At 36.2% G+C, this 24,339-nt stretch overlaps 1 protein-coding gene across 4 annotated transcripts in view; it reads right to left on the bottom strand.

The window, feature by feature from the left end:
- The window catches only part of MAN1A1 (mannosidase alpha class 1A member 1), a 176,546-nt gene that overhangs the window by 104,806 nt on the left and 47,401 nt on the right, over nt 1-24,339 (bottom strand). For all 4 annotated transcript variants that reach the window (XM_045391605.3, XM_074036953.1, XM_074036954.1 and 1 more), the window contains 3 exons: nt 23,849-23,945; nt 18,910-19,025; nt 7,440-7,520 (listed from right to left, as the gene is read on the bottom strand). In XM_045391605.3, the coding sequence (XP_045247540.2) occupies nt 7,440-7,520; nt 18,910-19,025; nt 23,849-23,945 (294 nt within the window). The remainder of the gene's footprint in view (nt 1-7,439; nt 7,521-18,909; nt 19,026-23,848; nt 23,946-24,339) is intronic.

Genomic DNA, 24,339 nt, shown 5'->3' on the forward strand with positions numbered 1-24,339 from the left:
AGGAAAGGAAGAGAAGGGGGAGGGGTGGGGTGTCTTAGTGTTGTGCAACCAGGGAGGGCCTCAGAAGGGCTGTATCTATCTTGGCAGGTGGAAGGAGCAGGGTGAAAGCCATTCCAGGTAGAGGGAATGCAGATATAAGAAGTACTCAGATGTGCTTGGTGTGTTTTTTGGAAGAAAAAGGGTCTGTTATACAGTGGAAGATGCATGAGGATGGTTATGAAGGAAACCAAAAAAGTAGGCTGAGACTGAATTACAAAGGCTTTGTAGGCTGAATCAAAACGATTCAACTTTTAAGGCCACATGGACCAGTGGTGGTTTGCAAGAAGACTGTGTGGAGTGATGACGACTTTCCTTAGTGCTACAGTGGGGGAGAGACTAAAGAGGGGAGATGTTGGCAGTATGAAGGTCAGTTGGATGAACATCACTGTCAGTTTTCTCCCTGTGTGCTCGCCTGTCATTCCAACAACAAAACTGACCAACCAGAACATCAACTTTTTTCTTACAGGTCTCATCAAGTTTTCCAGTTTTGGTTTACGAGCTACATTTAATCAGTAAAATGTAAGCTCCACAAGGCCAGGGACTGGGGGCTATTTTATCTTAGGCATATCTCGAGGCCATGGGTAGTGTCTGACACGTAGTTGACACTCATCCAATACCTGCTGAAGAGATACATGATTTCTTCCAAATAGTGATTGTGATCTGCAGCATATCTCTCACGGCTTTATCCCAATCACCACCCAATCTGATAAGCACCATTTCCATGAGCTGCTCTGTACAAGTGAGGACACTATACAAAAACATGCCTAGAAGAGTCTTCCTGCTGAGGGGGCCACTCAAACTCACGGTCATCAAAACTTTCTGTCTCTTAATAAGTGAACAACATGGTTCTTACTGCTCTCAAGGTTTCTCCCAGAAGACTGTCTCAATAAGGATGCTGTTGAGAAGGGGCAGAGAAAACTTTATCAGCTTCTCTTTCATTTTGCAATCTATTTATATTCTTATTTTTGTTATATATTTCTGCTTTTTTCCCCTAAATTAATGAAATATAGACTTAACCACATATTTACCTTTTCTTAATGCAGACCTTTGGAGCTACGTATTTTTTTTAAGTATAACTGTGGCTGCTTTCCACCAAATTTAATATGATGCTTATACTGTAGTTGTTAAGTAGTCTAATATTATATACTCATTCCTTGATCTAGTTGAGAGATTTTTAAATTTTCAAGTAGGCATACCATTTTAAATATGTGTACATTTCTAATGTTATATTTTGATTGGAGGTATGATGTACATATTTTCCTAAAATTTTCATTGTCTATAGCATATGAAAAATATTGTAAATAATTTAAGTACTGCATTAGTCTGTTTTGTGTTGCTATAAAGGAATACCCAAGGCTGGGTGATGTATAAAGAAAAGAGGTTTATTTTGGCTCATGGTTCTGCAGATGGTATAAGCAGCACAATATCAGCATCTGCTTCTGGTGGGGCCCTCAGGAAACCTACAATCATGGCAGAAGGTGAAGGGGGAGCAGGTGTCACACATGGCCAGAGGGGCAGCAAGAGAGACAGGGGAAAGGGAAAGAAGGTAGCAGACTTTTTTTTTTTTTTTTTTTTTAAAGTAGAGACTGAGTCTGGCTTTTGTTGCCTGGGCTTCTCTCAAATTCCTGAGGCTCAAGTGATCCCCCTGCCTCAGTCTCCCCAAGTGTTGGGATTACAGGCATGAGCCACCGTGTCCAGCCAGATTCTTTTTAACAACCAGACCTTGCGGTAACAGAGTGAGAACTCACTCATTACCCTGGAGGAAGGCACCAAGCCATTCATAAGGGACCTGGCCCCATGACCCAAACATCTCTCATGAGACCCCATCTTTAACACTGGGGATCACACTTCAGTATGAGATTTGGAGGGGACATACATCCAAACTGTATCAATTACCTACTTTTCAATTTCACTGTACCACTATTTCAATTCTTCCTTTTAACTGTATTGCACAGCTCTGTTATTTCTTCATTGTATGGGATTAACGTTTATTTTTATTTTAAGGTATTATGACCACTGTTTTCAATTCCGACCTTTTTATTTTTTTCCCCAGTTAGGCCTTTTGTTGATATCTCTGCTTTCTGGATTTACATCTACCGAATTAGAGATCATAATTAAAATTCTTTCCATATATAAGAGAGCAGGATAAATCTAAACTCAATTTTCATAATTTAGAATTTAGGCAGGATTTGGGAAGGTGCTAATGTATTTCTGGTGGATCCAAATGTATTGCCGGATTTTTTCTTGTTTATACCACGTATTTCTGCCTTTTATGGAAAATTCAACATAGCAATATATGTGGGTTATTTTATGATATCAAATTTTTTGTATTCATAAGGCAAAACCAGATTGCTGTTAATTCTCTTCCCTTCTTTGCTCTGATCACTAGGAAACCTGAAGATACATTTCCGTACAAAGCCCAGATGATTTACAAACTGGCAAAATGCACTGCTATGTGCTAACCTTACCTGAAACTTTAATACGCCCTAACTTTATTCTCTGTTTTTCCACAGCTCTGATTGAATCATACCTATTTTCCGGCACTCTGATTTTTTTGCAGAATGAGGCAGGAAACAGTCTGGGAGATTACTCACTTTCTAATGAATTGTGGCAGACATTGAGTTTGAAAGGTAACCAATCATATATCCTAATTTTCTTTTCTCTTTTTTTTTTTTTTGAGATGGAGTCTCGCTCTGTCCCCAGGCTGGAGTGCAGTGGCGCAATATCGGCTCACTGCAAGCTCCGCCTCCCGGGTTTACGCCATTCTCTTGCCTCAGCCTCCTGAGTAGCTGGGACTACAGGCGCGTGCCACTACGCCTGGCTAATTTTTTGTATTTTTAGTAGAGACGGGGTTGCTCCGTGTTAGCCAGGATGCTCTCCATCTCTTGATCTTGTGATCCACCCGCCTCGGCCTCCCAAAGTGCTGGGATTACAGGTGTGAGCCACCGCGCCCGGCCCATATATCCTCATTTTCCAGAGAATTTCTAAACATTTTTATGATTATCCATAAAACAAACTCTAAAAAATCGATTTCTAACTCCCAAATACTCCAAATATCTTAACCCTATTATGAAAAAGCAAATACATCTTCCCACCAGTAAACATTCTCAATCTTATCTCTCTCCTCTCTACTCCACAATCCTACTCCTCTCCGTGTTTCCTCCTTGTTAGTCTTAAAATTTGGCAGTATTATACTTATTGAGTAAATCTCTCTCAGCAATATTTTGTACTGGTGTTTGCAGCAGTGGATAACTTTTAGGGGGAATCTGAAGAAAAATCCTTTTGCTGCCTTCAAAATGAAAGGTTATCATAGTAAACTCATCTACTGTAAAAATCCATTCTGTCTCTTTTACCATTCTTGGATACGATGTCTCCCTCACCTTTTTTCTTTGAAAGCTAGTTCTTAATCATTTTGGCTTCCAGGAGTTGGCTATTGTTTTTCTATTTTACACACTTAAGTTGTACTGGCAGAATGTTTTCTTTGAGGATTAAATACTCTGGTCTATTCTAAATGTCGTCTCTTAGCTTACAAAACAGTTTTGCAAATCAGATTACATTTTTTCAGATATCTTATTAACTTGTCAGTTTCCATGTAGCTTGTCTATTTCCTCTGCCATATTTATATTCACTACAGTGGGTGAAATCTTATTGTTGGCTCCTACCCGTCCTACCTCCCTACCCTTCTCACAGGGCCTCAATTTCCTGTTCAGGAATTATCTATACTTCCTTATATTACTCAGTCTTCACGGGATATGAATCCCGTGAACTTTGCACAAGACTTCTATCATATCCCTTTTCATTCTCCAAGATCCCCAAAGAGGCTGAATGTAACTGAAACTTTCACAATTAGTTTCTTTCTCCAGGGACTTTGTGTCTTGAGTAGACTAACAGAAGGGTGGAAGAAACAGTCATGTTACTAATTGCAGGGTGTCCCAGGGTGATAATACAGCTATAGAGATCCCCTATGCCAACTTGACACTTTTTGTTCCAAGTTGCTCTTCAGCCCTCTCTCTGATTCTGTAACATCTCTATGTCCTATTACATTCGCTTTCTGCTCAATATAGCTATTGGTTTCCGTTGTAAAACAATGTTATGTGGTATATTCACATAGTTCTTTTCTACATGTGTCACCTTCTCTTGCAATGTCATATTTTACATGTTTTTGCACTTGTCAATGTCAATATCATCTTTGCTTTACTCTTATTCTGTAGTAGCATTTCCAAAAATTGTTCTGAAAAATAATTATAATTTACCGTTAGCAGATGTCACTTCATTTTTTTTATTTTAAATAAAGGAAGGCTATTGTTAAGTAAGTGTGGAAAATGCAAGGATAAATAAAAGTTAATTCGCTTTTTTTGTGCATTCTAAATTTCCAAGAAAGAATACAGGATGTAGCTCTTCCCAAACATATTTTTAGTATCTACACAGATACAGATTTATCCTGCCATATCAAAAGAAACTAGTGGTCTTTAGAACATATTTTGGGTAATCATATTCTAGATCCTGCTATATTTACCATCTCCAGTGAGAATTTTAGTTCCCTTCCAGCTTATAATACAGCAGTGCTACCTTTTAAATTTATTTTTAATACTGATCCTTCCTATTTAATATTCATCTTATCTCCATCCTATCTGTTTGTAATTCTCGTGGTTGAGTTTCTTACATAACATTTGAAAATACTGAGGATTGACTTTTTTATGGTGCTACAAAATATTTTAACTGAGCTAGGAGGTTTCAAATTTTTGAATATGCGCCTGTAATCAAAGTTTACTACAGGTACTTCATGTTTCTATTAGTTTTTCGATAGCTTAGACTTCTGCTGGGATTCTTAACTATTGTTCAGTGTTTCTAACTGTAACTTTCCTGAAACACGTGTCACAAATCAGTGGTACTTCTTCTCCTGCTTTTGCAATATAAATTTAAGAATCTTGAGCTGATATCAATGTGGGGTCTATCTACTTCTGATGGTGATTTGTTCTTAAAATACTCCTGAGCCTCAGTGATGAAATCAGAATGTCAAATTATGGTGGTTTAAAAGTCTTCCTACGAGATACACAGAAAGATGAATTGTCCTAGACACCTTAGTAAATTGTCTGATCTACATAAAAAGTGTGTCGTATAAAACTTTGTCAACTATTTAAAACCAACTTATTCATAATTTGCTATGTTGGTGTTCTATTACATGAATGCTCATTTAAAAACATTTTGATATGAATACAAATAGCTCAAGAACAGACCTGGGGTAAAATAAATTTTCTGGATCACATTCCTAATGGCCAATTCCCCTGAATGCATTCATCAAATGAAAATCAATTGTCAGGGACTAAGTAATTGGGAGAAATAGGTAAGTGATGATGTTAAAACAATCCAGTATTAATCACTTCTCACCTGCCAACACCACTTCAGAGAATAAATATTTATTGATTATAGCAATATTATTCAAAATAAAAAGATACTGAAAATAATCTAATTGTCCAACGTTTAGAAACTATAAGAAAAAACATGCTAAGAATATGGGTCCCTATAACTAAAGCACTCTACAGATACAAAAATGAAAGAAGAAAATCTTAAATTTTTATCATAAAAATAAAAATACAAAAAACCTACATGTAATAAAAACATGTTTGTATAGTGATGAGGACAAAGCAGACTGAAAGAATAGTTATTTGCAATGGAAGTGTTCTTTGTAGCCATTTGTTTACTAAAGTTCACTGTACAGAATTAAAAAATATCCTTACAAAGTCTTAGGCAAATTATTTTATCTATAGGCAAACTATAATATGTGGGTATTATAATTATATATATACACACATCAAGTATACACATATATAGAAACACATTTATATATGTAAACTTAAAACACTGAGTGAAAAAGTATCCTAATCAAATATGATGTATATTTAGAATAAATACGTATGTGTTTTTCTTTGTATGCTCTATTATCCTAATTGAGCCCAGACACAAAAGGATGCAATCCTTATTTCCTCTAAATTGTCTCACCTCCACAAAAATCATGGAAGAAGTTAAAACCAAGGTCATCTTAGTATATCATATCCAAAGCAATGAGAACATCCTGGCATTGGATACTCAAGGACAAGTATTCTAAAAGCAGAAACCTGTTAACTAAAATAACATTAGTTAATTTTAAACATAACTTTTTAAAAATATAGTGTTCTGGGGTATTTTGGTTTGGGCTTAATCCTTAGTATACCCTAAACTGAACTGAACAAATGAAGTTATTTGGTAGTGGAAAAATCGAAAAAAGGGAGGAAGAGGCATAATGCACCAGGGGATCACATTACCCTGGCTGAGAAGGTAACAGAGTCCACAATGAACAACATTTAACACTAAAACAGGAGAGATACAGAGGAATACAGAAGTCATCTATTTACTTTGGAAAGATCTAAGGTAGAATAAAATCTAAACAGAGAGGAAATGTAAGATTGTGAGGGTTGTATGTTGTGGTTAAGAAAGTGCTTGAGACACACAAACAAAGTCAAGCAGCTTTTCTCATTAAACATTTATTGCTCTGCTTAAATCTGTTTGAAGGAGCATAGCAATACATGAAATACTGCATTGGGTAAGATCTACTCTTTCCCCAGTTGTAATGCTGAGGCTAACTCAAATCTGATTGACGTGCAACTGAAGTATGTGACAGTTTTTCCATAATGTCAGCATTTAACACTGTCAACATTAAAGATGAGGCCCATTCCAACAACCCTTAGTGGACACTTACGATATTCATAAAGTTGTCCAAAACCTTTCAAGAAAATAGCATCAGCGGCCTTTAAGAGGATACAAAAATCCTTTCTTAATCTATCAATAAAAGGCAGTTAAATTTAAAATTCCTGCCTTGCTCCAAGCAGTGGATAATTAATGAAGCCTTGACTCAGGAAGAGCTCCAAAGCACTTGATACAGGGATGCTGGCCTTTAGGACTGTTTACTTGGTAGCTAAGTGTCTCACCCCCTCAATTACATAAAAACTATAATTTTTATATCTTACTTGCCAGGCTTTATTCATTTAAAAAAGTTTTTATTTGTATTAACATTGAAATAATTCTTAAAGAAAAAAATTCATCCACAAGCCTGCCACTACACTAAACTTCTTTAATTTGTCCATAGGCACATATAATTTGTAGCTATAATCACACCATACATAACACAATAGAGCCAGTTTTTAAAGGCGTTAACATTTGCTGACAATATGTTCTGCCAAACTTTCCCAGCTTGCTCATTTAATTAGTACATATTATAAGAAACTCAATGTAAGCTACAGCTTCATTGAAATATAAAAATTCCATAGATTCCTTCTAAATATATGTCACAAATGGCATATTTTACCAAAAACGTAGTTTAAGACGCTTTATAATTCACATTTATATACCACTTTTCATCTTACCTCTTCTCCAGACAGATAGTAGGCTGAAAGTAGTCCACCAACAAAGCGTATATTTACTTCAAAGACAGAAATTTCAGCATTCTATGGAAAAAAAAATCAAACATAGTACACATTTCAGAAAACCATAATTGTGATAAATTATACTAAATACTTAAATTTTGTTCAAATCTTATGCTTACCCAGAGAAATTTACATACAGGGGGAAACGCTCTCCCTTTTAAAATTAAAGTATTAAATATCACTGTGCATTACATATATCAAAACATCACTAATGGACCCCCAAAATCGTACAATCATTATACAACAATTTTTTAAAATAAAGAAAAAACATACTTAAGATAAAAGATATGGTGTGTCTCTGTGTCCCCACCAAAATCTCATCTTGTAGCTCCCATTATTCATACATGTTGTGGGATGGACCGCATGGGAGATAACTGAATCATGGTGGGCGGGGGTCTTTCCCGTGCTGTTCTTGTGATAGTGAATAAGTCTCATGAGATCTGATGGTTTTAAAAAGGGAGTTTCCCTGCACAAGCTCTTTCTCTCTTTGACTGCGGCCATCCATGTAAGATGTGACTTGCTCCTTGCCTTCCGCCATGATTGTTAGGCCTCCCCAGCCATGTAAAACTGTAAGTCCATTAAACCTCTTTTTCTTCCCAGTCTCAGGTATGTTTTTATCAGCAGTGTGAAAATGGACTAATACAATAGATAAAAATAATTTTGACTCCTAAACAAAATTATAAAAATATTTGCAAAATAAAGTTCTTTCCTCTCTCTTCAACAGCAGATACAATACTTGATATTCCCTATTTGTGTAAATGCAATGGGGCCAGGGTATTTTTTTTTCTGATCTGCATTCTCCTTTATTTTATTCATTTGTCTGCTTCTTATTCCTGAAAGGCCATTCAGCCTACATTAGTCTAGGAATCTAGTAGTTCAACATTAGTCTAGGAATCTTTTCATTATGATGCACAGCTGGACTGCAAATAGGATTTGAAGTCCGAGGACTTGGGTCCTAGTGCTGGTTTCCAACTTTTTGCCTGTGGCTTGGGATTGTTCTTCTCATCTCTGAGAAGATAATTCATCTTTGCATAAAGGACATGATAATAATCATGTATGCTATACCATGGTGAAATAGTCCTTATTTACATCAATAATAGCTTGCTTTTATTATTTACAACGTACCAGGTGCTGTGCTAATGTCTTTATATAGACTATCTCTTTTAGTCCTCACAATGACCTTATGAATTAATTACTATTCGTATGTCCATTTTAAAATGATAAAGCCGAGACTTATAGTGGTTAATGTTACTTTTTGAAGTTCAGACAACTAAACTTAGAAGCAGGATTTGAACTTGAGTACTGTGACTCCTGATTCAGGGCTCTGCTAGTCTGACTTCTATACACCTCACATGATAATGCCCCCAAGTCTCTTTATTCATGGTCATATAATTAGTAATTACTGCCAATATTTTATACTCGATTAGTAAACAGATCCATCTTACATTCTGTTACTAGATAAGTTAGAATAGTTAACCTACTATTTAGATTATAAAGTACATTTCAAGCTTTAGTTACCTTCTTTTCATGTTCATTGGGCCTACTGAGTAGTTGTTCACTTTTGCCTAACATCAAACCACTCACTAATAATCATGGGACTCACAGCAATTTAAAATATATGGAGTCAATATCTGGCAGATAAACTTACTCCAAATCATGAGATATTATTTCCTTTAACAAGCATTTATTAAGCAACTACTATGTGCCAGATCCTGTCCTAGGTTATAGGGAAATGGCAATAAAGACTGATAAGGTCCTCAAGGTCACTTGAGTCTACATTTTAGTGGGATAAAACATTTCCACAAAAAAAGGTGATAAGTATTCATTTTATCCTTACATGCTCTCTGTAAAAAGGTTTAAGGACTAACAATTAAAGCCAAATAATTGCTTAAGTTAAAAAAGTTCAAAAAAATTCCTATAAAAGGACAATTATGAAAACAAGTTAGGAGACAGAATTATTAGGTCAAAGTTAGGCAAAAACATCACAAAATAAGACTGGTGTGTTTAACTGTATTTTATAATTTGTAATGTGCACCTGATACAATCTGATTAAAAGTACTCTATATAGGTGTAATTTAACTTTGAGGTCTATCACTCTGAATGAGTTTTACATAAATACTGGCAAAGGCTTTAATGTTCTACAAAATTACTGATAAGGAAAAGGGAAGATAATCCATACATTTAGTTTGGTTCACGTGACTATGTTTCCTATGTTTAAGAGTAATAATATCTAATAATAAAATGGAATAAGCTTAAACCCTCAAATCACATTCCTCTCAATTAGTACTTGTGTTTTTCAGTTTTTAAACCTGGAAACAGTTTCCCACATTGCTGCCTATTGAAGACTTATAAGATGATCTTATATTCTTATTCTGGCTATAGATTCTTTACATAATGCATTTTCTCTTCCTCCTGTGAAAATCTGGATAATCAGGACCTTTATATAGACATCTGATAAAAATTATTGCAACATGGAGGTCTGAGTTATGTCAAACACCGCCAGAAATATATCTTCAGCTAGACATCAATCAACTGTTGGATGCGGTTATTCAACCAGTTATTGATTCAATTACATATTCTAAAACCTAAATTTTATTTATCTTGTACTGTACAATATTGAGAAATGACCCTGCAAGGTGCCATACTCAAGGAAACTTGCTATAGCTCTGGATTTCATGGATCTAACAGTCTGTCCAGTGAGCCTGTTTAAGAAGCAAATCTGGCTTGTTAGTTAATCCATGAAGGATCCCAGTGACTGCTATGTCCTTGTCTTTAATAAATCTTGCTCTGGAACATCACACCAGCACCATCACTAGTTCTCAGGTCACCATCTTCTCTGTTTGAAAACCAGAACCACATTCAAATTTCCAACATATAATTCTTTCTCTCTCCTTTTCAAAGTTAAGTTTAAGGAATATAGAAACCTTACTTTGAGGTTGCTTTCAATATTCTAGGTTATATTATGTTTTTAGGCCAAAAGATTGAAATTTAGACCCTTTAGTTCACTCTTTACAGATCCGTAGATGAAAAAGACTAAGAAGATAAAAATCCTCTCACCACACCAAATTGGTTGGCTATCCTGGAGCAGCAGACTATAAACTGCAGAAATCAGAAAGACCTGGGATTGAAGGCTGATTTGGAAGCCATCTGAGTTTGAGGTCCCAGGTAACCAATTTATTCCGAGTCTTGGTTTCATCATATGTAGAAAGGGACAAAGCATTCCTCCACGACATAAAGCAATGTACATAATAGCTGGCCCAAGTAACGCACTCAATAGACAGTTGTTGCTGCTACCACTGTGCAGCTCAGCCTAAATGAACTACAACCTACCTTCCCAGGGTCACTGGAAAATCAGAAACTCTAGAGTCATAAATACTCACCTTCTTTGGCCTATTTGAAGTCTTATTTCTCAAGGGCTTAAATATCCTCTTTTGAAATACAGAAGTTGACCAACTTCCTTTGGGGCTTGATATATTTTATATGAAATCTGAATTTTCAAAAGTGAATTTCTACAATTGAGGGTCTCAGGCCATTTCTATAAACTTCTGATTCTAATTCCTATTAAAATATTAAATTTAAATGAATATACTCTTATTAATAATCATGATGTTCTAAAAGTTTTCTACTGACTTACCCTGATGACAGAGGGGGTATTTGGAGCCGGGGGAGGACAGCAGGTAGACAAAGCAGCCTGTAACACTAAATCTTATGCGATTTATCCTAACAATGTGAATTTTGCAGTCTACCTGAGTTTGTTTTAAAATAAACTTAACTTCCCTTTAAATCTTTAAGATTGCATTCCGGTATGCCCCATGTATTCAGTGGCTTCTAGTATACAGTCTTACGTGAGTGGCAGTTTAAGAAGTAGATCCCATCTTTTATTTAAATTCCATGTACCTATTAGTCAACCAATAAACAAGAGAAGGTTGGAAATTTTTGGTTAAGACCTACCAATAAAAAAATAAGAATTGGAGAAACTGTTCTTTCATTTTGATTTACTTATATCAATGACCACTGAATCAAAGAACTGACTAAACCAGATTCATCTATAAACTGAATATATGGTATGCCTAAATTTACACCTAAAATCAAGAGGCGAGTATTACAAATCATGAAAAAATTATGTCTCAGTACTAATCTCTATCATTATCTTGGGTATTTTAGATTGATAACTTCCACCTTAAATGTATCCCTTTTCTGTATATTTTTGTCTACTCATTTACTACACATATATGTAAATGTATGAGATAAAGTGATAAAGACTGCTAACATGAAAAAAAAAGTCCAATTTATAAATTATTTTGTATGCTTCCCTCCTCCAATCCTAACATCATGCTCCATCTCTCTGCAAAGAAAGGCTTCTTCCAAATCAACGTATCATGAGATCATGGACAGGAAGTATATGACCCCATCTAGGCAACAGAATGAACACTTCAAAACCTGTTTTCAAATAAGTATCTGAAAGACCAACCTCTTCACACTAGACAAGACAGCACTTTAAACAATTCTGAAATTTGATATTTTTATAGGCAACTTATTCACCAAAATTAGCTACATGATAATGTATTTTAATAGATTTCAGTAAGTGAAATAACAGGCTTGACAATGAAAATAACAAATTTAAGTTTTGGTGCAGATTCAGCCAGTTTCCTTTTGCTTGAGGAGTTATATAAAAATGCAAGCTTTTCCCGAGGAACACATAAATTGTTTCTTTGGACCTTCAAGCCTTATGATGTTTATTTTGAGTCACATTTGTATTAGAATTCTCCTTAATTATTATCTTATGATTCCATACAGCATGACAGATCTGATTGATTGCATTAAATGGAAAAATATTTCTTGGAAAAGAACTTTTCAGAAATATTTAAATTCTATTCTGAGTGCTTGATTTTCAGAGTAAACTCAAAAGTGTCATAGTTTTCGTTTTTAAAAGGACAATTCTCCAATCCCTAAAATCAGTGGCTACTCTTTTGCTAGCTATTCCTCCAAACTCTGTGTCAGCTTTCTACTTAGTGAATTATGAGCCTGGATACGGGGCTGTAATCACACATGAGAATCAAGCAAGCTTTAATAACTGCCCACTACACACCAATGCAATATTTCTGTTTAATATCAACTGTTTCACTACAATCCAATGTAAATAACTAACAACTGCTCCATTACTAACACATGATAACGATGCTTTATCTTTAATCAATGGCTTTGTCAGAAGCAACACGAGACTTTTCAAAGCCATTGATTAAAGACTGGTAACTACCAATAAGCCTTGCCTATGTTTAGGCTTAGCATATACCTTTATTTATAAATGATACTTCAAAGTGTGTGCTGGATTACCACTTTGAGGATTAAAAGCATACAGCTCCTTTAAACAGATTAAATTGCGATATTTCACAGTGTAAGTCAGTGTGTCACAGTGTGTCCGAGGAGCCTTTGGCTTCCTATTTAAGCAACGTGACAAACCTCTTAAGACCACTAACAAAGTGCAAGTTCTGTGGGCCACAAAGATATGCAAATATCTATTTTCTCTATGTTAATAGATTGGTTTTACCATGCAGGTACAGAGGCTCTCAAGCAGCAGCCCTAATTACCATCATAGAGAACAGCACAGTATCCTCTTAAAACCAAAACCCCACTTTGGGAGGCCGAGACGGGCGGATCACGAGGTCAGGAGATCGAGACCATCCTGGCTAACACGGTGAAACCCCGTCTCTACTAAAAAGTACAAAAAACTAGCCGGGTGAGGTGGCGGGCGCCTGTAGTCCCAGCTACTCGGGAGGCTGAGGCAGGAGAATGGCGCGAACCCGGGAGGCGGAGCTTGCAGTGAGCTGAGATCTGGCCACTGCACCCCAGCCTGGGCGACAGCATTCAGATGGAACACACTCAGTAACTTCATTTAACAGGATAATTAATTTAGTTATCTGCACCCATCAGGATGTAACACGGCTCTAAAACAGACCTTTCTCAGGAGCAACACTAGGGCAAAAGTAACTTCTTTCATGCTCTATGGCATGGAACTCTGGACCTAAGCCAAGTACTCAGTCATGCATTTGAGAAGATCCAAAGTTGCTTCTTGAAGTCAACATATATCCTCCTGACAGGGAACCCTACAACTTAACTTTCTTGAAAAGTAGGAGGGCATTCCAACTGGATATGAAAACAATCTGGATCTTTACATTGAAGGAAAAAAAAAAGTCACCGTTGCCACCAGTACTTATGTTCTCCAAAATACAGGGTGTTCATTACAACCAAAGGCATGATCCAGATGCTTGCCAAAGATCACAGTTGCAGTGTGTTGCTAGTTAGTGTCTACAGCAGGCTGATCATCTATCCTTTGCCATGCTCAAGGCTCTGCCTCTCACACTCAGATATCGCTTTATTGCAGTCTAGAAATATGGCTTTAAGGAAAATTTCTACACAGCTTTAGCTTTTACAGAGGGTTAATATAAGAAATTGTTATCTGGAGAAAAATTCTACATATTCTATAAAATTCATTACAGAAGATAGTTTTCAATATTTCTCATGTGAGGTTCTAGGTAACCAACATTGTTTTAAGTGCCAGTAAAAGAACACAATTGAAATCAGAAATACCCAAATAGGAAACCCTTGATCATTTGTTCTTACGTAACTGATCCTCCTGTTGTCAGGGGCCACTCAAATCTGTTCTGGAAATAGGTTAGGTAATAACAGGTAGACCAGCTGACTTGAACTCCAGATCATCTGTAACTATATAAACAGATGACACAATACAGCTACCCTTCAACCTGAGCTCTTCTTCCAGCTGAGTATAGCATAGGCTGTCAGGAAGTAGGACAAGATAGCTTAACTTCTCATTCATTTAACAAACATTTATCAAATCACTATCGAACAATAAACTCTAATTAATACTGTAATATTAAGATGACATGGCTAACCTCAGAGGACTCAAATTCTCTGGCTGTCTATATATTTCTCAATTCTTTGCATTTCTTCTCCAATTAAAAAAACACAATGTCACTGAGTTAGGCAGACTGTGTTCATCAAACCTGAGATCTTGCTGCATAATTTGGGACAGACTAATTAACCACCTATTCATCTATAAGTATAGGGAAAAATATCAGTTACTACTCTGTATGCTTGTCACAAGATTAAACAAGATACACCCATGAAAAAAATCACATATTATAATACTTGGTATGTATCACAAACTACTAATTTTTTTTTTTTTTTTGAGACAGAGTCTCACTCTGTTGCCCAGGCTGGAGTTTTTTTTTTTTTTTTTTTTTTTTTTAAATAGATATGGGGTGGGAAAGGTCTTACTATGTTGCCCAGGCTGGTCTTGAACTCCTGGGCTCAAGAAATTCACCAGCCTGGGCCTCCCAAAGTGTTGGGATTACACGTGTGAGCCACCACGCCTGGCCAAATAGTAGTTTCCTCTTTCATTTCTTTCCTACCGAGATAGCCTGGTACTAGCTAGGGTTCTCTGACTACTTTTCCTGCTAGACTAAATGCCCATAAGAGTAAATACTTGATCCTTAGAAGATACTTAGTAAATAATACATGAGTGAATGAAGAGTGACCAACCAAGAATCAGTTTTAGATTCTTTGTCCTAAGATTACTTTGAGCTAAAATTAGAAAACTTATTCATGGAGTCAATACTTAGGATTTTCTCCCAATATCTATGTGCTTCTACAGATACTTGAACTGAATACAAGCTCCTTCTGTGAAGTCCTTGCTCCTTACTCCCCAGAACATATTATCCCAGTGACTTATTTTAAGCCAGCTATTAAAGTCATTTGAACTTTGTGCTACCAAGTATGCAAAATGAATCAACTTCCTATGCCCTAATGAAAAGAAAATGAGTTTTAGTTAATTACAGTATAAAACAATAGAAAACTTTACACTTTTCAGTGATATAAATTGGATATTTCACATTAACAAATTTATTCTTGAGTATAAAATTTGTTTATACTTAGGAGCACCACAGGATAAGCCAACTCTCAACAATAGTGTTTGTTTTGCTTTTATTTTCCCTTTGCAATGAATTTAGATGCATTAACTTTTCTTTTTTTTTTTTTTTTTGAGTCTGAGTTTCTCTGTGTCACCCAGGCTGGAGTGCAGTGGTGCAATCTCGGCTCACTGCAACCCCTGCCTCCCAGGTTCAAGCTATTCTTCTGCCTCAGCCTCCCGAGTAGGTGGGATTGTAGGCACGTGTCACCATGCCTGGGAAATTTTTTGTATTTTCAGTAGAGATGGGGTTTCACTGTGTTAGCCAGGATGGTCTCAATCTCCTGATCTCCTTGTGATCCGCCCGTCTTGGCCTCCCAAAGGGCTGGGATTACAGACGTGTGTCACTACGCCTGGCCAACTTTTTTAATAACACCCTTACACTGTCAAATAGAATACCTTATCAGGAAAAAGTTTTAACTAAAATGTAAGTAACAATATTTATAAGCTAGAATTATACTACATGTTATTTAGTATAATTTTTCTTTTTTTTGGTAAAGCTTTTTCAATTTTTCCTTTCTCCATATAAATGAGAAAAATTTCTCAATTTTTTTGAAGAAAAATCTTGTAATTTTAAAAATAATCATTTGGATTTCTGGATAGAATGGGTGAATATAAGACAAATTCTTATGTGAAATATTAAAACCAACTAGAATACAGTAAGCTGAAAAACTTCACAACACAATGATTAGAAAAGTAAATCAATATACCTCTCCTGAATTTATATGTTACTATTTTTAATATGGGAAACACTGTTTGTTGTTGACAACATATTTTTTAAAAGGAAAACATGGTAATACCCAAAGAGAGACCTGCAACAAATATTTTTCAAGACCTCTTATATTAAGAAAATAGTGTAATAAATACATTTGAGAAATGTGGCTGTAATTTTTTGAAATATATTTAATTTTTATAAATACATAATAGTTGTACATATTTTAAAATTATATCTTGAAAGGTATAACCCAAAACTATCATTAACAGGCCTAAAATATATATGCAAAAGTCTGCATACTAATTGAGTGAAATTTTATTAAAAAATAAAATAAAAATTTAAATAAACAAAGAAAACTTCAAAGTTCAGTATCTTAGCAATAACTCAGTGTTAGTCGAATCCCTTCATCTTACAAGTAAGGAAGCCCAGTAAATTCTTCTTCTCTTCTACACAGTCTGATATCCCCTTATTAAATTCATCTTTCCTTCTCCCAGGTCCCCAGGACCCATGGAACACATTGAAGACATCCTGTGGTGGTCTGAGGGCAGCCAACTGCCTTCTGTTATAGTAACATCTCGTCTGTTACCTTTGTACTTACTCATTTTAAATAGAACTGCTCCTCATCCTCCACCAACCCCAACCCCTGGCCCCAAGTCCAGAGCTCCTCAGACTACCACAGGTCGCACAGGTTGTGAAAAGAAAAAAACTGCTATGATATTTGAGGAGGTTTGGGGCAACAATGCTACAATTATCAGATGGACAAGTCCAAGATTCAGTAAGAAACTTGGACACTATTCATAAGTCAAGTGTTATTAAAGTTTGCTTTCCAGTTTTCCATCATTAGTGTTTTAGAGGAATGTAGTTATTATTCCCTTACCCTTTCTTCAAAAGAGAGGTATCAATAGGTCTCATATATAGCTAAAGATAAGCCTACAGGTTTTTGAAGGTAGGTAGCTGATTTTAATAAGAAGGTAGAACCAAAGAAATTTTTTTTTTTTTTTTTGGAGATGGCGTTTTGCTCTACTGCCCAGGCTGCAGTGCAATGGTGCAATCACGGCTCACTGCAACATCTGCCTCCTGAGTTCAAGTGATTCTCCTGCCTCAGCCTCCTGAGTAGCTGGGATTACAGGCACACACCACCATGCCCGGCTAATTTTTGTATTTTTAGTAGAGATGGGGTTTCACCATGTTGGCCAGACTGGTCTCAAACTCCTGACCTCGTGATCTGCCTGCCTTGGCCTCCCAAAGTGCTGGGATTACAGGTGTGAGCCACCACGCCTGGCCCACAGAAGTATTATTAAGAAAGCAAGCCTCCAAAATGAAACAGTTTTTTTTCAGTGCTTTAATTTTTCATATTTAGCTCTATCAATATCAGCACTACCACAGGTCACTCTAATCAAATAGCTCCATAACCTTGAGCAAATCACTAGCTCCTCATGCCTGTTCTCTCATGTTTAAAATAGAAGGGTTTAACACATTGATCCCCAAGGTTCCTTAATATTGATTGGAATATGGTCTCCTTTATATTCTAGATTCAATTATTAGGCAAATTAAACACAAACTCATCTGCCTGTCTTTAAGGTGCCCCAAATGAGGTATATATAGCAATTAATTAGGGGAGTAGAAACAAAATATTAAACTTTTAATTTATATAAGTTTTTAATTGAAACAGATGGGGGAAATACTTAGCTTTACTGATCCTTAATATTCTGCCTAACACTGGTGTCCTCATTTGGTCTCTGAGAGCAAGAGTGCCACAAAGCAGAGGCAACAGCGAGAAATTCTCTTTGTCCACTTTCAACATACAGAATGTTACTTGTGCATGGTGACTGGGATTTACAGATACTATCAAATGCTTACCCAACAGACAAGAGACTTACGAGAATTTCTGCAAAGTGGTCTCAGATTAGAAATACCGATAATGCACACTTAAGTGAATGACTAAAAAATTCCATGGCCTACATGTTTTCTTTTCTTAGAATAAGTTGTCAATATCATTATAAAGTAAAACAACGACTATCAAATCAGAGCTGATAAGATGTAGTCCTCCCCATCTGAAATTATCAAAAAGTATTAGAAGTATTCACTATCCTTAATTCTGACTCTTTCCCTCAGTATACAATGGGCCTTGAAATATTTGCTGAGAACGATGGCACACAAAATTTAAGAACATATATCACATATATAATCAATTTGTTTTTACTGAGAGGTGTATAAGATCCACAAAATTTGAAGCTTTCTTTACGGGAAAATGAACGCTGCTGCTGCTGCTGGAGACACCATGACACCGTGTAAAAGCATAAGCACTGGAGCCCCACGGACCTACATCAGAATCATAGCTCTTGACACACAACCAGCTGTGCAGTCTGGAGTAAGCCTCTGAGGTGCAGATGTTTAATATACAAAGGTGTGAAATTAATGTCCATCTCATAGCATTGTGGTGGGACTGAACAAGAATACTAGGCACATGTAGGTCTCAATAAATACTAATTTATTTTCTCTTACCCTTACTTTGCCAAAAAACAAGACACAAATTTGTGTAGTAAGTGAGGACAATTTAAGAACACAGTATAAGATAATAATATTTGTACTATCTAAAGTTGCATTATTTTTGTTAGAGTACATTACAATACAATAATAGGGCCCATTACAGAATTTATCCATGTTAATTGAAATTTAAGGACTGAATTAGCAACTCTTATTTAACTTACCACATTAAAATCTAAATTTTCTTCAACCCATGATTTTGCTTCTTCAAATTCATTTTTCATTTCCATAATAAAAAGTGTATCCAGGGCATCTACTATAGTTGCTCCTTTGATATTACCTGAAAATAGCAGAAAAATATTTGATAAAATACTTTGGCTAGATAAAATATATGTAAATTGACCACACCTAAGACAGGGAGAGGGTAATACTGGATTTATTAATAAGCAATAATATTAAACATAGTCTAAAATTCTTTCAATGAAAGTATAAAACGGCACCAAACCAAAAATTATCACAGGCTATTGACTGATATACTACTCTTTAAAGTTTCTTCTGAGTTATAAAAAATAAATGTCTCAGAAATTTCTCTTAGAAATTTCATTTGTGATTGCATTCTCTCTCTTTTCTTTCCTTTTTTTTTTTGGAGATGGAGTCTCACTGTGTTGCCCAGGCTGGAGTGCAGCGGCACAATCTCAGCTCACTGCAACCTTCATCTCACGGGCTCAAGTGATTCTCCTACCTTAGCCTCCTGAGTAGCTGGGATTACAGGCGCATGCTACCATGACGGGCTAATTTTTGTGTTTTTAGTAGAGACAGGGTTTCACCATGTTGGCCAGGATGGTCTCAATCTCTCGACCTCGTGATCCACCCGCCTAGGCCTCCCAAAGTGCCGGGATTACAGGCATGAGCCACTGCACCCGGCCTGTGATTGCATTCTCTAGCAAGAAAAGAACAGGCCTAAAACCAAGGAGCAACAGACTTATTAAGACTAATGTAATCAAAGTGCACCTGTGCAAAACTCTAAATATAATTAGATCTAAAATTGTTTAGTGATAGTTCTAAGAAGACATTACTCTAAAATGAAATTTCACCCCCGTATGAACTCTGACTGATGCTAACTGCCCTCCATCCTCTACAAGTCCTGACCTCTGTGGTTTACTTCCTCTGAATTCCAATGACATGGAGACTTCATGTTGCCCTGGCATTCATCACCTTCTATCTTGTATTAAAACTACACATGTGCATCTTTTAGTCTATAAACTTTTTTCTTCTTTTGAGACAGGGTCTTGCTCTGTCCCCCAGGATGGAGTACAGTGGCGCAATCATAGCTCATTGCAGCCCCAGACTTCTAGGCACAAGTGATTCTCCTGCCTCAGCCTCCTGAGTAGCTGGGATTATACGTGTGTGCCACCATACCTGGCTAATTAAAAAAATTTTTTTGTAGAGATGAGTCTTGGTATGTTGCTCAGGCTGGTCTCAAACTCCTGGCCTCAAGCAATCCTCCCACCTTGGCCTTCCAAAGTACTGGAATTAGAGGCATGAGGGATGCACTCAGCCTATAAACTTAGAACAAACAAGTCACGTCTTACTTATCTCCAGATTCCTTATGGTGTCCTGTGAAATTGTGACAATGATGCCCAATTGTAATTGAGTAGTTCAGCTTCAAAACGCATTTTAAAATGTTTTTCTTCATCCTTTCTTCCAGTCTCAAGATGTAACCTTGAAGCAAACTGTAGAAACCTTTTTCCTTAGTCTTAAAATATGCCCCTGAAACATGCTTTGAAACTTCACTCCCTTCCCTTTCCCACTATGCACTCTTTTACCCCATGAACATTTACGTAATTGTATACTTGGATCTAATTATGTGCTTACTTAGAAGTTCCAGAGACTAATCTTGTGACAGATCAAGGATGGAGACCCAGTTGCAAAATTTCAGAGATTACCTCAAGGCAGTTAGTCGGCAACCCAGCCATTGTTGATACAACATCAGCCTGCACTCCAGGTGGACTATAGCTAGAGAAAGCCACCAGAACAAGACACGCAGACCTTACACTCAGGCACCCTTCCCATATGCCTCCCAGTCCAAGTTCCATTTTTAAGATCCTCTTCCCAGCCTCAAGTTTGAAGCAGTTTCTAGAGGAGTAAGCCAGCCACCTCTAGTTTTGGAAATAAAAGTCATTTTCCTTTCACTGAACTTCATCCTTGTTATTGGCTGTGCAAGTGGCAGGCAGCCGATCCTACACTCAGGTGCACAATGAATGACTGCTGAAAGACTGGGCACTACACTTCCTATATATAATTAACATTCTGGACGATCCAAGACCGAATCTATAAATATAAATGAAAATTATTTCACTGGCACATGCCTTTCAAATGCCAAGTTAAGAAGTTATTAGAAAACTATAAATAACAGGATATTAAAATACTTGATTTTCAAAAAGATAAAAATTGTAAACTTTATCTAATGATAAGGAGAAAGAAACCTGAAGTCACTTGCATTTTGTGACATGTTTTACTGTAATCCAATTTCCTTTAACTTTTTCGAAGCTAGAACTATGGATTCAGAAAGACACTGGAGGGAATATTTTAAAGTGGGCATTTTGAAATATGATATCAGCTTCATATTTTCATTGACATTTCATTTCTAGGTTATTAACAGCCTTACGTTAATATTTTTATTTCTTGTATTGTAGCTTTACATGAGAATAATTGGTCGGGCACAAAATACCTCTCTTTGAGGTGCAGTTTTACTTGAAATCTTTTTACCACCGAAATATTGAAATAAATAGTTCTAGTTTCCTGTTTAAGATGGAATTGGGAGATCACAAATATTTAAGATGCTTTTTTATATTCATTAAAGTTGTTTAGGAAGGAACCAGTCTTTGTCTATGAAAAAGATGGAAGGTTCAACATAACTGGTGAGAAACAACCATGAGAAGGAAGCAGACCTGAAGAGCTCCCCAATGTCTCAGAACTGGGAAAAGATTCATAATGCCTAATACTTTCTCCAAAAAGGTTGTTTTTAGGGTTAAAACTCAAAATCACTAATCTCAAACGAAACACTATTTCCTAAGAAGCCAGGTGGTAAAGAACTCACATTTTCCTAACTTCTGCCTGGTTTGCTGAGTGAATATACGGTACTACATATTACACAGATAAGAAATCTGACTGAGAAGCGGGCTAAAGAAGTCAGTTAAAAGTTTTTCTCATCTGTAAAAATGAAAACTTTGTATGCCTTTGTAACAAGTTCCCCTATATTGGTGTTTCTATAATAAGAAAATCATTATGCATCTTATTTTAATTTGAAGATGGAATGAGATTAAATACCATTTGAATTATTAATATTTCATTTCCTTATGCTAATACCTGTAGCTCTTTTTCTAAGAGCAAGTTCTTATCTTGATTATGAAAAGTGTTTTTTTACTGAAAAAGCCAATGAAAACCAAAAAACAAAAGTCAGGCCTAAGAGACCTAGCATATTTTTAATGTTCAATAACAAATTTTAAAATCGTAAATGTTTTAACAGAAAACCAAACAATCCCTCTGACAAAGATTATGGCAATTTAACACATTAACTGATTTCTTAAGGGTACGAACGACTTTTATACAGATAAAAGCAAAATGGAGTTATAATTTTTTCAAAAAATGTTATAATAAACAATGAAAAAATAAAGACCTCTGGCTCTGCATGAAGTTTCAGAGTTTCTCTCTTCAATTCATACCTCTCCCTTACCCATGATAACTGGTAGCTGGATCCTAAAACACTACTTTAGAAGTGTCTGGAATTACTTCTACTGCCTCTACTTCAGGTACAGGCTCTATTCATCTCAAAACTGTGTCACTCTGATAGACCAACAGTCTCTTTTCTTCTACTTTTCCCAGCTCTTTCTACCTGTTCTTGCAAACCCTGCAATGCCCTTCTCCCAACCTGAGGTCCTACTGCTTCCTCAGAACTTCATGGAAGTATATATTGAACCACCTGGTGCATTGATAATTCACTATTTACATTTTATATGTTGTGTACTAGGCAAATACTTGTGTAAAGACCTGTGCAAAGACTTGTATTATTTTCATTATCACCAGTGCTACAAGTAAAGCCAAACACATGGAAGGTTCTAAATAAATGGAAAAGCAACATGTCAGAATTAGGAGCATGGACTCTAATGTTAGCCACCCCAGGGTTCAAGTCCCAGCTCTGCCAGTTAGTAGGTGGCTATCTCTGGGAAAACTAATCTCTGGGCCTCATTTTTCTCACCTATAAAATTATATTTTAATGAGGCTAAATGAGATAATGCAGGAATGGTACTTGGCACACCGTAAGTGCTCAATAAATGTGAACTGAAACTATTATGTGAATTGCTATTATTTAACATTTTCAGTTAAAGTATAGAAAGTCTTCTATTGTTGAATTCAGAAGTTCCTGAGTAACACTGTATTCCCTTCATCCTGTTACTTACAGACAAATTTTTAAGGATTAGAAAGAAATCAAGTGCAGTAGGAGGATACTGGGCAGCTCTGTGACCCAAAGAATCCATGAAACCCTTGTGTTACTTAGCTTTCTTACTTCCACAATGGAATGTTATTAACACCCACAGTACCAGTCACAGAGAGCTGCTACAGGAACCAAATACAATAAAGCGTGCAAAAGTGGATAAATGGAAGTTCAATTAACCTAATCCATCCTCACTTTCTCTTCCATGGTACAAACAGGAGAAACCTACAGCCAAAATTGAGATACACTGAAGATCACCATGGCTGGCAGCCTTGCCCAGCTTATGTATAAAGGCACAGCTTTTACCTAACAGGAAGCAGTTAGTGCAGCCCACCAAGTGCTTCTATGGTGGGAATCACCCCAGAGGCCAAAAATCCTGATACTGCACCCTATAAACATTAAGTGAGAATCTTTATAAGTATGCTCCAGGAATCAGTACTCTTTAAAGTTACGCAGGTTATTCGAATACGCAGCCACTACTCTAACCGAAGGACACACTATGCACAATCCTTACCTAATTCCATCAGGTGTGCAAGTTTCCTAACCAAATGGCCTGGGCCATATTACACAGACTTCTTCACCATCCATAAGCTGAAGCAATTGGGGAGAAGTTACTAAGTTACTGAGAAGTTACTAAGTCACTAAGAAACCAAAGCACATCTACTCACCAAATAAACTGCTTGAATGGCCTCCTTTTGATATAGGTTTCAGTTCATTTAATCCCCAGGCATAACCTTTATAATTATTCCAAGCATGTTTCATCATCTGAGAAATAAAATAAAAACAGGATTATAATTTGAATGGAGATGTTTTTCCTAAAAAATAGGTAATATATGGAAGAGCAAAGGCTGAAACATTAAAATTCATTAGTTAAAAGGATGACTAAGTAAAAGGGTTATGATTATATAAACCAGAAGACACATGCTCATATAAACATGCTCGTACACATACACACTACCCTTTTATGTTTACAAATGGAAAGTTTTCTTTTTGAGTTCGTTTAATCCCATTTAATACAAATACCATTTTCAAAAGTCAGTTCCCAACAACAGGAATTTAGCTTATCTTAAAAGTATGAACCATGTCTACATTTATCTAGTTCATTTTCATAACAGATTAATTCTGCAAAGACTATCTTTAAAATTCATATTTTTGCACA

This window comes from Macaca fascicularis, chromosome 4 (assembly GCF_037993035.2).
Source record: "Macaca fascicularis isolate 582-1 chromosome 4, T2T-MFA8v1.1".
NCBI lineage: Eukaryota > Metazoa > Chordata > Mammalia > Primates > Cercopithecidae > Macaca > Macaca fascicularis.